The following is a 13,504-nucleotide window of genomic DNA, read 5'->3' as shown; positions in this document are numbered from 1 at the left end:
GAGTGAAATGAAAACCCCACTCTCTTATCAAATTTGTGATGGTAGTGTTTACTAATTTTGACAACATCAAAACACATATACAAAAACGTCTAATGGTTACTTATCTGATGAAGATATTAATAATGAAAGTAGTCTGTAACATGGCAGAATGCTTCTTTCATATTACAAGTGGCATGCACATCAGCCGACTAGATGGGTGTTTCTTCTTTTAACCCCTCTTCGAACTCATCAGATAACCCCTCCCTGCCATCAACTTTGCTGGTCTGGAGACACCTGTGATGTTAAGCAGTGTGATGGTCTCTAGAGCCATCACCTTATTTTATTAGTCAAGCGACAGAACATAAAGGTACACCTTCCTGCACAAAAATTGTAAAATCAAATGATTTATTATATTCAGAAATGTTGGATTTATATTGTGATAAAAATATCGTTCTGTATTAGAAGATGTAATTGGAATATAGTCCTACTGAAGGTCAGCACCTAAGGTTACATTTGGCATCTTTCATTGTGTATATATATGTATCATGTGACCAAATGGTTGTACTCGGAGTCGACCACCATGTTACCACCGAGTCTGTTGTGTTCAACCTTGGCACAGTCGTACAGGACATCGCCCTGGAGATGAGAGTACATCTGTCCAGTCGCCTCACTTGGTGAACAGTTCTCATTGCCTTGTCTGTTCTGCTCAAAGTTGAGGTCGTTGTACTCTTCATCATCCTGTGTAGCAGCAGCCTTGGATGATTGTGGGCCAGTCAACTCATAAGTCTCTGGAGAATACGATGGATTGAGACACTCTCTATTGTCTTGCTCTGAGCCTATATTTTCTGTTTTCTTCTTCATCTTGTGAACATGAGCGTACATTTCTTGAGGGACTTTCTGTTGTTTGTTAACTTGTGAGTACACATCTTTTATGTTCTTGTTGCTGTTCCAGGAGATGGAACGCGATTCTTCGGTATCCCCAGGACTTAGTATGTATCCCCGGTTACGTGTTGAGCCAGGTACCCCGTCTTCTGCGATGTCAGAATAGTCACCTTCAGGTTGCGAGGAAACTTCACTGTCCTTTTTATTTTCCATGTTCATCTCATCCAGAGGATGCCCACCGTCACGATGCGGGTTATTTGCGACCTCATCATCACTTCTGTCACAGTTTGTACTTTTCCTGAGACTAAATGTAATGAAGAAAAGTTACTTTTTCATATCTAGCGTAGACGGTTTGCGTATTTTATGTACGAGTACACATTACCTTTAATTACATCTAATTCTCTAGTCATTAAAGTTTTACTACTATAGAAACATTTGCTATACTCATCGCATACCTAAAAGTTAAAATATTTTCTTACTTATTTTACCATGCCTAACGATATATAGAGTAATATCAAAATGTGTGCTGGTTAATGTGTTCGTAGATATACTCTTTTACATGGCAACTTACATTTTATTACTTAATCTACACAACTGTGATAATTAATTCGTAGTTTCAGTATTTTAAGCAGGAGGACATCTTCCATATATCCCTTATCTTTTCTCATTTTATACAGATGCGATTACTAATGAAAAATACTTACCCTGTCGTCTGTTTCTGGCGTCTCTTTCGGATGAGGATGATGACAAGAACGACAATGCAGGCAACGACGGTGACCACAGCTGCCACAACACCAGCGATGATTGGCGTCGCCTCTGTGTCGAGAGACAAGATATTAATGCGTCTGTTAAGATCTAATGCGTATTACTGATATGTTACCTTCATTTTAACATCACTATATTCACACAAATTATAAAACTATATATATAATGTGCATGTCGATAATTCAGTCGTACCATGAGCAATACATTGTTTGTATTTACACTCACATACAGAGAGACAAATTAGATTAAGAAAGGAAACATCAATAGAAATAACTAACTCAATAATTTAATAGTCAGTAAGGGACCTTAATAACCTTTCCATCGTTAGGGAGTGAGATGTTAAGGACTACACTAATCTCAGGATTAGCTTCTTTGTGACACTGATACCCATCTCTTCTACCTAGTTGCTACTGCATCCTCAGCTGTGAAAGGCTTTAGGTATCCATTCAACGGTTGGATCAACTAAAGGAAACCTAGGTGTGTAGGTATAAGCTTACGATTGTTGTGTTCAGCCTGTGACTGCAGTAAAACTTGTGTCGACAGGGAAACTTTGCTTGCAAATTCTGAAGGAGATGACGTAGACTGGAGAAATGTAGATGTTTCTGATTTATATGGCGCCGACAAGGACACTGGACTGGTGCCTCTTGGCAGTCCTTGTGTCAAACTCGATGGTGAGAATGTGACGTCATCGTCACGTGGCTGAGCGTGCTGTGGTTCAAGTCGACAGTTGAATGGTGACGTCTGTAGCGTGTATTTAATATAGTCCACGCCAATCACGAACGAAGTGCTGTTCGCAGGTACATTTTCAAAGATTATCTGAAGAGCAAACAACAACATATGATCAAAGAACAACACAAACTATTGTAGAACACAACATGGCGATGAATGGGTGGTGTATGTAACACCAAGAGCATGGTTATCGTTAAAGTAATAGCTATCAGCGGATTTATATTCGCAGCTTTCATGAAAAATACCCAAAAAGTGAAAACATAGTTTTAATCATTAATAACTCTCCTTAAAGTCTTTACAATGTGCCTGCGTGTTAGATGAACAGAATTACAATTGACCAGTACACAAGGAAAAGATTTAAATCTCTAATCGTGTTTTGCCTCGCACTCTAACATTTAAGAACTGTTGGCAAAAAGCTGTTGAAGGCTAAATCAAAGACCATGCACATAATTATTTAGTACAAACGTTCATGGAACTCACAGCAAATGCAGCTGCGGATGACACAGGTACTTGTGCATGTTGCCATGTTTTTAAACAGTCAGTTGACGTGTTTGGAGGCCCTGACCACAGTACTCTCCGATTTCCATCCACAGTCTCAATGGATACGAGCAATCTTGAATCAGGGCCACAGAGGACGTAGCTGAATTCCAGACATCCTGTCTGACTTTCTGTTCGCTGAAGCAGGGAAGTGGTCAACGTGCCTTTACGAGTCGGGTACATGACGTAAGCAAAGTACCCTGAAAGTTGCAAACATATCGACTGTAGTGGGTATAAAGGGGTAGCCATTGCCTATAACTAGAATTTACGTGGCTTATCGAACTGTCATTTTCTTGCATTTGCTACTAACATTTTACAAAATAAGTATTCCCTGACATATTCTGACAATATAAACATTACAATGCGCCACATTACCTGTACCTGATGCGCCATATATACTTTCGCTACTTTCTGGGGCTGACAGTAGGGCGGTTATGTTCCAGTTGTTCAGACTCCAGCCACAAGATGAAAGCGAATCGTTACGTTCAAAGGAACATGTTGGTAAGACAAACCCTGAATTATACAATTAAAACGAGTACCTGTGTCATATATACAAAATGTTTCAGGGATAGTAATGAAAGTAATAGCAGACACACAAAGAATATTATCTCTACATTTAAAAAAAAATATTAAGTATTATAAATATTGCAATATTTTAAAGGATTTTGACATTCCTTTTTTTGCACACATGCTATCACGAAAACAATGGTTTATTTAATATGTTAGAGCTATGCTGTTGTTTGTAGCCATGTCCTATGTCACACCAGTTCTCTTATTTCAACTTTGCTACTCTCCGAAATGATACATCACGACCTCCAGACCCATACGGGATGTAAGGGACTAAAAGTTAACTTTCACATCACAATTACCCCTACGACAGCAACCTGGAACGGCTTTCATTAGGTGGTCCCGAACTGTGTCTTAGGCATTATTGTACATAAATGTCTCATCCACAACCCAAACAACCCAATCATAAATAAACCAGGACGTCAGTAAGAACCTTCTATAAACTTTCTCTTCAACTTGTAACCATAATAAATTTGTCTCGAGCACTACATGGATTTTATTTGCGAGGAAGAAACAGTCGCGAATCACAGTAGACATTCTTATAGACTTTTCCGTCTGTCCTTAGTGTTTGGTATGGAGTGCATTCTTAGATGTAGCTACAAAACACGTGTTGGCCAGTGGGGTTTTCTAATTCAGTACGGTTCTAGAGTTCAAAATCTCATGATGGAAAGGGATAGTGCAGAATTTAGAAAAATAGACAAATTTATAAGGAAATAATGTATTTACGGCATTAGTTATTAGGTTACCTTCACGTACAGTCGAAATAAAAGCTATGTTTGTCGAGGATTATAGCCAATTAAACACCTTTTACAACTTACCAGACTCAGTGCAAGATCCTTGTTGCAGTTTGACAGCACGCAGCTGAACCGTGTAGTTAACATTAGGACTGCGAGCTCGGAACATCAGCTAATAAAAAAATAACAATAAAACAGATTCGTATGTAGACTTACTAACTGATACTCTCTGATTGATTTTTAAGATTACTGTAACCCTGTAAAGCTACTCCAAAAACTTATAAACCTTTATTAAAATAACAATGACCGTCACTTGGATCAAACCTACCTTACCAACAGTACCTGATAACACAGCCGTGAACTTTACAAAACTTTGTTTTTGTGCAAGTTCCTCAGGCATTATAATAAATAAAGATGTTGTTGTTGCCAGGTAAACACTAAGCGTTCCAGGTGGTTCTTGTGTGTATTCAAACGTTAGGCAGGTCACGTGACTGATATCGAGTAGCGGCGACACCAGGACTGAGAAGGACTTGTACAGGCCATCATTCCCCGGACATTCAGCGTGATCTGCAGTAAACATAGTGTGATGACATGAGTATTATTTACATCAGAATAGATTTTTACTCATAATCATGAGTTAACCAAGGCGAAGTACACTACACAGTGTGTGCGCCCCTTCAGACTCTGACGTTGTTGCTTTAGCTACTATCCACTCCCCGAATCCAGAATAAACAAAAGACAATATTTAGATCGGTATTTAAAAGTATAACTTAAAGGCAAAAAATCACAACTGGAATCCTTTTGCAAATGCACATCAGAGACAAGAATACAGCTTCGGGTACTCTATTATAATTATATAAGTAAATGCAGGACAGTCTACTGAATAGAAAAATGAAAGTAGCACACAGCTTGGACATGTACTTGGAACCCCTTACCTGCTTACCCAGAAAAGCACAAATACATTAGTAAAAATAAGTTGCTCGTCCTACCTGTGCTAACTGCCATGCTCTTAACATGCCTCTCTTTATATCCACCCAAACAACTTTGAGATATTTACTTTTACTGCTATCTATTCTATACACGTTATAAAGTTTATTCATTTCTTGACTGGTACCAGTTGACGAATGACGAAACTGGTTGTCAGGGAAACAACTGAACAGATGCAGCGGTTGGTAAAACTCAACAAATGCGCCTTTCTTAACTTCCATCAGTTCTTAAAGAGAGACCACCACCTGTAAACCAGCTATTTTTTATCTGGTCGGGTACTGAGGCCCTGGTCCATTCTTTCTTCAGCAAATACCTTCGCCTAGAGATGCCGTGCTAGCTACACTATTTGTTGTAAAATTTTACTCCCTTAGTCTCCATTTTTCCCAAGATTACATCCAAGGTAGCAGACTTATTTATCCTTGACTGTGGCTAGCCACTCCAAAATACCTAATTGTTCATTCATGCACCCAATAATTACATCCTAATCTTGATGTGCTCTCTGACACCACAGACACTGTTACTTCTGGCACCACAGGCATTGTCACAAGAGTTCTGTGGTGATGGTTTGGAAGAGTAGCATACCACCCTGGCGTTTCCTCTTCACTGTCGTCATCCTGAAGGTATGGCGCCTCCCGCAGTTGAATGTCCTTTATCTTGGAGTATACCAAATGATCGTCTAGGTACACAAGAAGGACTGAAATTAAACAGTTCGGCATGGTGGTCTGCATTAACCTCTGGAAAGTGGCTGGTGTGGACGTCAGACCCATTGGCATCCTGGAACGGGCGTGTTGCCAGCGGCCCTAGCCAGTCCTTTTGTTGACAATGTCTTCTCAAGATGAGCTTCATGCACGGCTGCCTGTACTGCCTGCGCCACATCTGCGGTAGAGTCCATTATCTGATCAAGGACGTTCTTCCCTAGTAGAAGCGACACGCGCCTCCTGCGCTCACTTGTGACCACATCGACCAGGTCCTTGACCACCAGGATAGGAACGTCCTCAGACGCTGGCCGTAAACATGTCCACCACCGCCACTCCTGAGTTTGTTTTAGCTGTAAGTCCTGTATGTGCCCTCGTGCCCACTCGTCAGTGACCGTCGTTACCTCACTGCCGGTGTCGAGCAACGCCATCACTCAACTGCCATATAAATGACAACCTCCGCCGTCGGACACTTTCCAGTCAGGCCAGCTACACTTTATTTCCCTGTCATCCTGTTACGGAAAACGGGGCAGTCACTTTCCCTGACCGGTCGGGCTGCAGTCCTCCGAGATGGTGTCAATCGCCGCCACTTCGACGCTCTGCGCCGCCTTCTACCTCGCTGCTTAAATTCTGGAGCTTCGCGGCGTATTCGTCGACCACCTCATCACGTTGCTGTGGCACTGATGTCGACATCTTTCCGTTCGCCGTACGCCTCCACTAGGACACCCAAGATCTTTCTCGGCGTATCTCTTGCGTCATGCGGAAGCATCAACACTCGACGTCTGGCAGGTCCCTCCAGCGAGCTCAAGATGTAACCACGAGCCGCATTCTGACACATCGGGTTTATGGCGAGAGCTAACTCGACCTCTGTTTCAATCTCGTCGACACTCGTTGGTCCACCGGCAAACTACTGAAAGCGGACTAACTAGTATGCTCGTAGAGCCTCTGCCCACCCAACGGATAGCATCATGGTCCTCTCTATGTACTAATCTTCTGTCGTGGCTTCTGCCCGTGATGAACAAATGTTTCTTTTTGTTCAGCAGTGCTTTTAGGCCCTTGGTCACCCAAGGTTTGTTGTTAGGATAAACATACACTGCTTTGATGGACTGGTGCAATCAACACTATTTTACTCCTCACTTTTACTCCTAACTGTTTGTTAAATGTCTGTATGGGTATGTGAGCAAAGACAAATTTCTGTCCTCCTGGGCAGACAATAAAGTCTGTTTTGATTTTGATTTGATTTGATTTTGATGAATTTCTTGATGACACATCATTAACTGGGGAACTTTAGAATCATTTTAAAGTCCTGTCTATAAGATTTGTGATGTGAAATGTGAAACATTACCTCCATTTTGTCGCCAGCTCTCCGCATCCTGGTCCGTACAGAACTGAGTGTAGTTACACAGAGACTGACCAAAGGAACAGTCTCCGTATTGCATAGGGTACACTTAGTAACAGAAATGTTCAGCTTCAGATGTTTATTGAAAATACAAAAAAAAAGGTATCCAACTTAAGTTTACAGTTATGCTAAAAGGAATACTCACAAAAGGTTTTATAATAAAATGATGTACTTTGTATGTGCACATTACCTTATATTGTAACAATGAGTGTATACTTAGAATTTTTAGTGCTGCCGTATTTGAGGTCGCCTAAATTAAAAGCAAACAAGACATGGACAAAGAGCGCACAAGCGATGTTAGTTCAGGGTTACTGTTACATGCATGTACTTGATGTGCCAGTATGGATAATACGAGGACAGTGTTGTGCCAAAACTGTAAATAAAATGCTTTGTTTTGAAAGATCTTGGACTGCAAAGACTCAGTTTCTTGGAGAGGTTGGCACCGCATATTATGGACCCGAAACGAGCCTATTGATGAAGACATAAGAGCCTGGGACTTGTGATTCCTCGTGTAATTGAACACAACCACCCATTATTTCTCTTAATTCGTAACAATTTGCACCTAATGTATTTTTACAAAACATCTATACAGGTAATGTCATTTCAAGTCTCCTTCAGTGTCAAAACAGCTTTATTATTTACCTATCTTGTTATTTGTTATGAGACTATCAAATTAATAATTAATTAAGCAATTTATTTTCTTGCAAAACTTTATTACAAATGTTTTCGTAAGGGAATGCAATATGAGGTTTGAGAAAACAAGGTTTCAACTGTTCTAATAAGATATGATGTAAATACAGCAAATAACCGTGAGTAAAAGGCTCATAAAAATAATTCCCCATCATTGCAGTGATCACTAGATCATGATGAAAAAATAATTATAATAAAACATGAATGTAAGCACTCGTTGTGATCTAAAATTGCTATAATACATTATAATGTATTTCTATGTCTTATTTTACTATTATGGGCCTAAATCTCGCAGGTTTCAACTCATCACCCATCCTTAAACTTCAGAAAGTACAGAACTTTGCCGCACGTCTGGTTCCTAGAACGTAGAAACGGGACCATGTCACTCCTTTCCTTTGCTTTCTTCACTGTCTACCGATCCATTCTCACAATCAGTACAAACTGTGTAAGTTGTGTTTTTATTTCTTCTCTGGCTCCTGCCCTGACTATTTCTCTGAACTTCTCTTCCCCTACATTCCCTAGACAACTCCGCTCTTCGTCTGATGACCGTATCCTAACTATTCATGTCACCAGAACACAACATACTGTCAAAAGAATTTTAGTTATTGTGCAGCAAAGCAATAGAATTCTCTTCCACTTCATATCCGCCATCTACAGTTGAATCCTTCAAATGCACCGAAAACTCACCTCTTCCTGGAGAATTACTCTTAACAGTTCACACATTGTCCTATTTCATCCCAACCCTCTTTCTCGCTTATTGCTACTTTTCCACTCGTCCTCCTCTACAGAATCGCAATACTCTCAGTTCTTGATACTTGGTTCCTCTTTGTGTTTTCTATATTTGTCTGTTATTCGTAGTCAGTACCGTCGTTTATTCTTTCGTCTCTCGTATGCTGTCCATTTCTCATTCTTGTTTTAATTATGCTAAGAGCATGCTCATTAGGAAAGAGGAAATAATAATAATAAAAAAGATTTATGTCCTCTTATTGTCAGTGTAAATTTGTGTAAGTTCTTAAAAAAGTGATTCCAACTAGGTTTATTCTTCCGTCCGTCGTTCTTGTTTTAAGGGCCAAAAGTATGTTCCTTACGAGTGTGAGTATACGCTGTTCAAATATTTCAATTATTATTATTATTATTAAAAAAATTTCAAATGTTTATGTCTTCTTGTTGTTAGCATAAATTTGTGTCATGGTCGTAAAAAAGTGTTCTGAAACTAGAATTAATATTGGAAGGTTCCTACCTGTAGTATGATTCTCGAGAAAGTAGCTGCTTGCCTGAATGAAACCATTAGCATCTGTGCAGGGTCTGGTGGGAAACACATAAAATTACAAATGAATGGAAAACGTTTGAAAATCAAAGCATACTTTGAATGTTTTAGTTAGCATACTTTACATGATGTATAAAAACCTAGTGACAACTAGGTTGCCGTACACAGTCGTGAACACAGACGAGAGGGAGCACTTCTTTCTGTAAAAACTATTTGTCACACATGGTGTGAGCTGAGCCCCCCTCCTGAGTGACTAATCGGTATTCGTTATTTTTAACTAGTGGAACAAGAAATGGGGAACACGATTTAAATAAACTGTTGCTGGTCAGCTTTCACTTCCCGAGGACACACGGCGAGTGCCGAGACTACGTGTGGGGGACACGAGGCTGAGCCTGCCGTGTGAGGTGCGGTGTTTGTATTTTGTACATCTCAGGTTTTTTTATGTTGAATTTTTTATGTGCTCTTTTTTCAATAGATATGAATGAGTAATTTTGTTCTTGTTTGTAAATGTCATTAGGCGCAGTCTGCGGGGCCGGAAGATGGGTCGTGAGTGTTTGTGTCTGGCTAATGCCACGGACTAATGGGTCTGGCTGATGCCATAAAGAGTTTTTGCGTTATTTTGTTTTTTGAATTGTTTAGTTTATGGATATCATGGAGCATATGGCCCAGGAAGACAACGTCTACCCCCAAAAGGCAGCGTTTGAGTTGTGAGGTCTCTCGTCCCCAGAGAAAGCGTCATTCAGTGTATACCGTCTGACCCCAAGTGGAGACATCAGTTGTGTTTTGTTTGTGTGGTTGCTTTTTTTATTCACGTTTCAAGATAAACATAAAGTTGTAAGGCTCGACACACCTTGATTTTGCTCTTTGACACTATTGGTGTCCTCAATCTCACCAAACACTCATTGTTCTTACCTTTGGGAGAGAACGCCGGTAACGCACACAATCAAATATTCCAAGTACAGCCATCGACGCCACGTCACGTCATCACATATCGCCATCTTGGCTGCAAGCATGAGAGATATTCATAAAGATGAAAAGGCACATTTTTGAAAAAGATAACGCGCAATCTCTTTGTTAATATTACAGTCATCTGTGATAGAGACGATAATTTAAATACTAATTTTTCTAGACTCTTTTCCGTGTGCTGCACTGGAATCACTGTAAAACAAACGTCACAAAATTTTCTTTTTAGCTATCATCCCTCCACCAACAATATCATCACTCCATTACCCCACATTGAAAAATCACATTTTGATAAAGACTAGATCATCATCACCACCGGCACCGACAGCAACAGAAAAGCTATTCTCTAATAAAGCTGACAGAGGACCTTCAGATGTTCTGAGACATTTCTTATAGCAAAAGTGTGTGCACGCTTTATATTCGAGATGACTAGTTTATGGTTTTCCCTAAGATCTCCATTTTGGTGGCTTTGCAAAGTTCGGATAACCACAAAGTTTATCGTCATGCTGGCTTCAGCCGGTAAACAGTGTTTTCATACACTATTTACGTTATATGTAAATTACAGCTAGGTATTTGGTTAGTCTCAATCTTCCTGTGAATTTTGAGCCAGTCCTTTTTAAGCGGTGACTTAAGTATATACATTTACTTAATACTTTAGAAATGATTAAAGCCCAGGATGTAATTTCTTACTGAAAAGACCCCCTCCTTAGGGAAACGTTAGTTGCTGCGAATTTTTCACCTGTACCTTGTGCACGTCCACCTCCACATACCAACGCTCAACTGTGGCTGGGGATTTCCAACAGTTTTCAGCAGAAGACGGGGACAAGGAAGAAAAGTCCGTGATTTAACTTCCTGATGACACGTCAGTGTGGGTTTACCCGAAACACATTTTATCGCCTGAATATGTCTTTCTAAAGCGCTGAAGATTTAATTTTGACAGATTCTAGTCAAAGATCCTTTTAGGACTAAACGCCAAAGTGGGGTTGTAAATCCACTTAACCCAAAGTCTAAATAGTGTGATTGAAAATAATACCTGACTTGTAAGCTGCAAAAAGCTTGATTTCAAGTGTGACTAACCTCAAACCCAGCCCTGACATTGAAGTTTGCAGAAAGTTACATGAGGTTCGTAACACCATCTTTCACTTGTTGCAGCATTGAAAGAGATTGTGATGAGAGACTAATAGAGAGTGCAGTACAAGCATAAGTACAAAATTGTAAAAACTTACACAAAGGTTCTGTAGATGTACAGTTATTTCTGTACTGTAACTTTCTTCCATGTGTTTCTTTTTACTGTCAATGGACTGTCGTGACTGCGTGTTGTAGTCTGTAGACACACCTAAAGCAGGAATTCAAATGACATAAAATAAAATCATGTCACTCCTGACACCCCGCTACAGGGTCACCGCCGGTCTACGAACACTTGTACCTTGAGATCTTGTAGCTCCGGGTATTTGGGGTCTTTACCTTGGGTGTTGTGATCAGGGTGTTTGTCGTTAATGTCTCTTACTTCATTCTCAGGTTTCACGTGTGTAAGTTATTCAGTTAAAGGACAAGACGAGGGCTCAGCGAAAATCGCTGAAAATAGAGTATTTTTTGGACGAAAGGGGGACGAGAAATATTACATTAATTTTTTTCTTTTAATCACACCTGGATTTGTCGAGAAAACAGGAAATGACGAAAGGGGAGTATTCCTAAAAATAGCATCGTCTGCATGAGCTGAATTCGAAGAGAAAAGATGCAATCCTTGGTCAAATAATACAGACCACGACACCATGTGCTGTTGCTGAATGTTCTCTTGGACACTCATTTAGACACTCAGTTTGTACTCATTTAGGAAATCCTAAAGGTAATGGCTACAAATGCTAATGAATGAACTTGGTTTAGAGAGGGTATTACAGATATGTAAATATAGAAAAATAAGAGTAATGCCCTATAACCTCAACATCGTTACTCACAAAAAGGGCGTGTAATGGCTACTTTCGATGGATTCTGGTAAAATACTAAACGTAAACTAAAAACATCTGTAACACGACTGCTTAAATTTACACGAGCGACCACACACACACCCTTACGTTTACGTGTATCTGTCTATCCATACAACAATCTTTCCATTAAAACATATCCACACAACTTTGTATACATGAACATGCATGGATTACCGAGATTTAGATTTTTTAAAGTTTTAAAAAGAGTTCGCCATAAAAGAAGTTTTACCTGTGCATGCCTTTCGCTCCTATTCATCTAGCAGTGGTCTAGCAAGTTACCGTCAAGGAAGGATAAACTTCCTGGTCCACTGGTGTGTTGGTGTGTCCAAAGGTGTGTTGCTAAACATAACACGTCTTTCACAGTCGCGTACCCTTTGACCTACTGATGAGAGCTTCTGTACTCCACCCACGCACAGCATGTGCTACAACAGACATGGTTTATTTAGTGTTTAGTGTAGCGACAAAACTGTGTTGGTGTAGCCCATCAACTGTACTAATACACATACATTAATTACTCAATAATTACATTATATTAAATGCTAAATAAATGTAATAGGCACCCACGTTAAATTATATAATGGAAGCCCATGTTGCATATAAATTCTAAAGGGAAATATCCATGTAAAATATATGTAATCGACACCTAAACAAAAGTCGGCTTGCAAGTCTGTTTAAAAAATTTTATTTATTAAACTACCATCAAAGACAGTAATTCAAAAGATTTACTTATCTTTTTTTTTCATTGCAATGTGCAGAATTAATAGGTACTTGCTATTATTTATAACCTCCTTAGTCCAACAGCTCAACAACAGATGAAATGTCAGCTGTGTAAGCGCATGGGTGTATTATACTACAAAAGGCATAATGGTTTTATTGTCTGTTTTGTGTTGCCCTCTTGCCTTATCCCTATCTTGTAACTAACACTTATTCTACCTTCTTTTTCTGTGTTTGTGTCTTGTAACTTTTGTAACTGAGCACACTTATACTTGCTCATTCGGATTTATAAATCTGGTCATTTATTTATGAAGTTTTCAAGTGCGTTTCAAAGTGATATAAAGTAAAATGTAAAAGTTCTTAGTTATAAATTAAAAAAGTAGAATGTTAACAAGCTTGCTAGACTATTAGACATTTTACAAACAATTACTTACAACATGTGTTTTTAATTAATACATATTCAAAGAAAATGACAGGCGTTGTGAAAAGAAATCAAAATGTTTAATGTATAAGATTTGGTTTTTAACAGAAATATATGTCTGTAAGTAGTGTGACGTAGATTACCTTAATTCATTAGTTTTGATCTTAAACACTGTTTCTGATAATATGAA

The 13,504-nt window shown here is 39.3% G+C and overlaps 1 protein-coding gene across 2 annotated transcripts; it reads right to left on the bottom strand.

Annotated features, from left to right (window-relative positions):
• Nucleotides 1-32: 32 nt before the first annotated feature.
• LOC112560348 lies at nt 33-13,446 on the bottom strand. Of its 2 annotated transcripts, XM_025232155.1 has the most exons (12): nt 12,409-13,446; nt 11,421-11,530; nt 10,144-10,234; nt 9,205-9,269; nt 7,221-7,322; nt 4,522-4,760; nt 4,278-4,365; nt 3,268-3,405; nt 2,836-3,092; nt 2,124-2,442; nt 1,566-1,677; nt 33-1,165 (listed from the first exon to the last, which is right to left on the bottom strand). In XM_025232155.1, the coding sequence occupies exons 3-12, from the start codon at nt 10,227-10,229 to the stop codon at nt 523-525; spliced, it is 2,049 nt and encodes a 682-aa protein (XP_025087940.1). In that variant the 5' UTR covers nt 10,230-10,234; nt 11,421-11,530; nt 12,409-13,446; the 3' UTR covers nt 33-522. The 2 variants fall into 2 exon arrangements, with proteins under 2 accessions (XP_025087940.1, XP_025087941.1); XM_025232156.1 differs by lacking the exon at nt 12,409-13,446 and having other exon boundaries at nt 11,421-11,663.
• Nucleotides 13,447-13,504: the final 58 nt, after the last annotated feature.

The sequence above is a fragment of the Pomacea canaliculata genome, linkage group LG3 (assembly GCF_003073045.1).
Source record: "Pomacea canaliculata isolate SZHN2017 linkage group LG3, ASM307304v1, whole genome shotgun sequence".
Lineage (NCBI taxonomy): Eukaryota > Metazoa > Mollusca > Gastropoda > Architaenioglossa > Ampullariidae > Pomacea > Pomacea canaliculata.
This window is presented reverse-complemented; position numbering and strand designations above follow the sequence as displayed.

Bases quoted from the DNA above. Each gene is read 5' to 3' on its own strand.
- LOC112560348 (XM_025232155.1), bottom strand. From the start codon at position 10,229: ATGGCGATATGTGATGACGTGACGTGGCGTCGATGGCTGTACTTGGAA. The intron at 9,270-10,143 runs GTAAGAACAATG...GTTTCCCACCAG, and splicing joins ACCGGCGTTCTCTCCCAAAG to ACCCTGCACAGATGCTAATG. The intron at 4,761-7,220 runs GTAATGTTTCAC...TGTTTACTGCAG, and splicing joins GAGCTGGCGACAAAATGGAG to ATCACGCTGAATGTCCGGGG.